The 3995-nt window shown below is 31.7% G+C and overlaps 1 protein-coding gene across 24 annotated transcripts; it reads left to right on the forward strand.

The window, feature by feature from the left end:
• Positions 1–331: 331 nt before the first annotated feature.
• LOC128041882 (serine/threonine protein phosphatase 2A 55 kDa regulatory subunit B alpha isoform-like) lies at positions 332–3668 on the forward strand. Of its 24 annotated transcripts, none has more exons than XR_008196865.1 (6): positions 332–1324; positions 1482–1539; positions 1691–1771; positions 2019–2112; positions 2448–2518; positions 2639–3529. XR_008196865.1 is itself a non-coding variant. In XM_052632552.1 (6 exons), the coding sequence occupies exons 3-6, from the start codon at positions 1754–1756 to the stop codon at positions 3232–3234; spliced, it is 255 nt and encodes an 84-aa protein (XP_052488512.1). In that variant the 5' UTR covers positions 332–1324; positions 1482–1539; positions 1691–1753; the 3' UTR covers positions 3235–3668. The 24 variants fall into 24 exon arrangements, 1 of the variants encoding a protein (XP_052488512.1); XM_052632552.1 differs by lacking the exon at positions 2448–2518 and having other exon boundaries at positions 2639–2762; positions 3216–3668; XR_008196878.1 differs by lacking the exon at positions 2448–2518 and having other exon boundaries at positions 3216–3668.
• Positions 3669–3995: the final 327 nt, after the last annotated feature.

The following is a 3995-nucleotide window of genomic DNA, read 5'->3' on the forward strand; positions in this document are numbered from 1 at the left end:
CCAGCCAAGGAAAGTATGTGGTTGCTAATTATTTGCTATTTTTAGCAGCCACTCCTACCTATAAATACCCCCTTCACCTATTAACTCAAAACACCTCTCATTCCTCACATCTCTCTCTCTTTCACTCACTTTCTCTTCTTATTTCTCATTTTTCTTTCTTGTCCCTTCCTTGCCCATTTCCCTATTGGAAAAGATCCCTTCAACCACCTTGGGTAGCAGCATTCAAGTGCTTGTAGAAGCCTTTGTTCAGCAAGAACGAGCATAGAAGGAGGAGCGAAGCAAACTAGTCAGACTTCGGAGAAACACTAGATTTGATTCTAGTGTCATATCCTTTAACTTTTATTATTGTTGTTATGAACATGTCTATGAATATTTGTTATGTTGTTATTCTTAATTTAATTAAGATTAATTGAATTTAATTAGTGTTAGGTTGATTGCAATTCGTCCACTTAATTTATTAAAATTATGTTTGTGTTGTTATAGGTCATGGTAAATTGTTTGATTAAGTAAAACCATGATTATGTTATTCTTGCATTAAAATGGCAGGTAACTAATGAATTAATTATTAATCGTATTGAAATTTTAATTAATTGAAATAATACTTAATCAGTGCATGTTTAGGGCCCGTTCTTCTCTGCTTTTTAAACGGACTTTTATAGCAAAAAGTCCTTTTCTTTTAAAAGCAGGGAAGAAGAGCCATCGTTTCAGAATTTTTTCCACCATCGAAGAAGTGCTTTTTGGCTGATGGAGAAGTTAAAAATTTTAACTTTTCTTCAACCAAAAGTCCGTTTGGCTGATAATTTCCAATTTTAACCTGTCTTCTCCCAAAAAAGTTTCTCTTCTCTGGTTCTTTGGAGCTTCCTAAAAGGTAAGTAATTCGTAATCTTTTTCTCTGTTTTTGAAATTTCACTTCCCCAATTCACAACCCTAACATGTTTCTCATTATTCAATCTCAAATCTCAATTTGTGATTGAAAATTTCCATTTATTTGGCTGTTTCGTGAACGAAATTAATCATTTGCGGACTAAGAAAATCATCTGATCTTGAGGTGGAAACAATAAAGTTGGTTGCTTTTTGAGTTCGTATGAGGTGGGTTTGAATTTGGATTTAGTGTTTGGATTGAAGGAAAATTGATAAGAGTTTCAATATTCCTTTCATTTTTTCTCTTTTCAATTTAAAATTCTGGGTTTGATTTCAAATGGTCAATTTCCTTAGCTCAATCTCAGTCTGCAACTCCGTTGACCAGCCTTCAATCATGGCAAATTCCGTGAATTCAAATGATTTTCTGATGAACTCCAAATCATCATCGTCACGGAAACAAAAGGTATCCACCAATTCACCAAGTTCTTTAAAAATTCCTTCTTGTGAAAGATCAAGATCTGCTGCCATTGATGTATTCACCAACTTCTCTTGTTTCCTTTCATTTCTTTTCGTTTTTTACAGTTAATTGGCAACTTATTATTTTTCTGTTTGTTGTCCAGCTAGTTCTTCTTTGGTTTAAACTGTGAAATTTGATTTTGGAACCGAAATTCAAAAACGGTAAGTGGTCTCAAACCTCATTTTATGTTTTATCTAATTTTTGTCTGCATTAGAAGATGGATGAGTTCTGCTTGTCTCGATTTAGCTACAGTTCAATCTCGTGAGAATATGTATTGTGTTTATCATATGGCAATATGTGCTGGATAAGAAGGTTTTCCCCCATTTTTATATACTTGGATGGTACTCCACTAGGAGCGACGCCCAGGAATCCGCTATGCAGATTCATAGAGCCGTATGATTTGTTAACCATCCTCTCACAGTTATATATAGATAATTACTTCGTAATTTATGTTTCGATGCATATTTGATTGTTTTGCTTATTATTAAATATTTGATTGATATGGTGATGATCATGAATAAATGGATTAGGTCTGCTTTTCCACTTTTATTTATGACTTATTTCTACAATGGAACTATAATGTTGTAACACTTGGTTGCCTCTCCTTTTGATAATTGTTTCTCCTTGTTCATTGTTACAGTTGATGGATATTAATGAAAGTCCTCTCTATGTGCTTCTCAATCCTGCAATCAATCCCCTGCAAAAAGATCTTCTAGTCACCATTTATGAAAGTGGTGTGTAGCCTTTCTCTTTATTTCATCCTTTTATGTTAATCAATACCTACTGTCTTTTATTCTGTGTCTGAATTTTTGCAATAAGGTGTCCTGTGTGACATTATACTATATTTTTAAAGTTTAAAGTGTAGTTGAGTTCAGTTTGATCAGGTTACCATCTAATTTATTCCGTCATATTGCCAGAACATGTTTTGTTTGCTAACATGAGATTTTACATTCTATGTTTGCTGAGTTGGTCTATTTGTGTTAACTTTTCTTTACTGCCTAGTCATTTCTACGAATTTAAAGCCCCAATTAGTATTCTTTTTATTACACTCGCTGAAACTCTTGTGCAGTTTTAGGTAGCTTTAATAACCTTTACAGTTCCTCATTATTCTTTGGAACTTGGAAATTAGCAATCTAACTGGTAAGCCTTTTCTATTTTGGTACTTTAGTCTGCTACTTTCAGTTCTTAAAGCATATGCAAGTTCAGTGCTGTTCAATATATTTGCAAAAGTAATGGTTATTGTAATGTCTATCATTGCAGAGGTTATAACATCAGCAGAGTTTCACCCTGCCCACTGTAATATGCTAGCATATAGTAGTTCAAAGGGCTCAATTCGCCTCATTGATTTGCGGCAATCAGCTTTGTGTGATTCTCATGCCAAATTGCAAGTGTTTTACCGTTTTTAGTTTCTTTTGTTGAATTTACTAAGATTTGCACCAAAAATTGAACTATTGTTATTATCCTAAAGTTTAGATTTAAACAAAATATGTTCTGTTAAAGTGAGGCTATTTCAATTGTTGATGTTTTGTTCGTTTGTGCATCAATTGTTGATGTTCTGAGACTAATGTATTCATTCATGAAAATTTACTGGTATATGCGCATAAGATTGAAGCAGATAATCGAAATTGTTTATTTTGTATCTTATATTAGAGATCATTTTGTTATCTTGTGATCCATCATATCTTATAAGCTTGAACTTCTATAAATGTTCCCTTGTATTCCAAGGCCATACCCTTGTAAATGTGCGCTTTCAAGGTTATCTATGGAAAACAAATAGTTGGTCCAATTGAGCCAATGCTTAAAACTACAGCATTTGTTGTCTACTCCGTGATTGTAGGTTAATGAAGCGGAGATGATGTCTTCGAATCAACAGAAAAGAATTGAGGAGCTCGAAGCACAACTAGGGGAAGCTGAGGATATAGTTAGAGATCTTAGAGCAGAGTTGAGAGAAGTACAAGATGAGTTGGAAAAGCTGACTAAAAACTCAATACAGTGTTTGAGCGAACAAAAATCAGGACACGATGTTGCTGCTTCTGAAGAAATGTCCAATGTAAAAACAATCAGCGATTTCTGGTCTGTAGCATTGAAGTTTTGTCCATAGCAAATAACTCTAATCATAGATCAATGCATTTCAATTGTTGATGTCTTAAACTGCATTCCTTTGTTTGATTTGGATCTAGAATATAATCTAGGGTTAATGATGGTGAATCAAACAATTCGAGTGGTTTTGAAATGGAATTAACAAGAGATGCTATAGCTTCTAGTTTAATGAATTCATTTAAGTTGTAAATACTATTGTAAAATTTTTAGTATTTATATTTAGTATATAAATATTATCCTTTTTAAAACTTTAATCCAAATATATGTAATATTTTAATTAGTTAGGTTTATGTTTTCTATGTTATGTTAGTATATAATATGAGTTATATATTCAAATAAATTTTAAAATAAAATAATACAAATGTGTTAAAAGCATTAATTAAAATTAAAAATAATTTTATATTTAAATATTTAAATATAGTTTATATATTCTAATTAAATTTTATAAATAATTAATATTAATTACTTAGAAATATTTAAAATTAATATTATATATTAAAATATTAACAATGAGTTA

Source organism: Gossypium raimondii, chromosome 6, assembly GCF_025698545.1.
Source record: "Gossypium raimondii isolate GPD5lz chromosome 6, ASM2569854v1, whole genome shotgun sequence".
NCBI lineage: Eukaryota > Viridiplantae > Streptophyta > Magnoliopsida > Malvales > Malvaceae > Gossypium > Gossypium raimondii.

Coding starts and splice junctions, on each gene's coding strand:
- LOC128041882 (XM_052632552.1), top strand. Junction 2,113..2,638: donor AGTCACCATTTATGAAAGTG/GTGTGTAGCCTT, acceptor CTATCATTGCAG/AGGTTATAACATCAGCAGAG.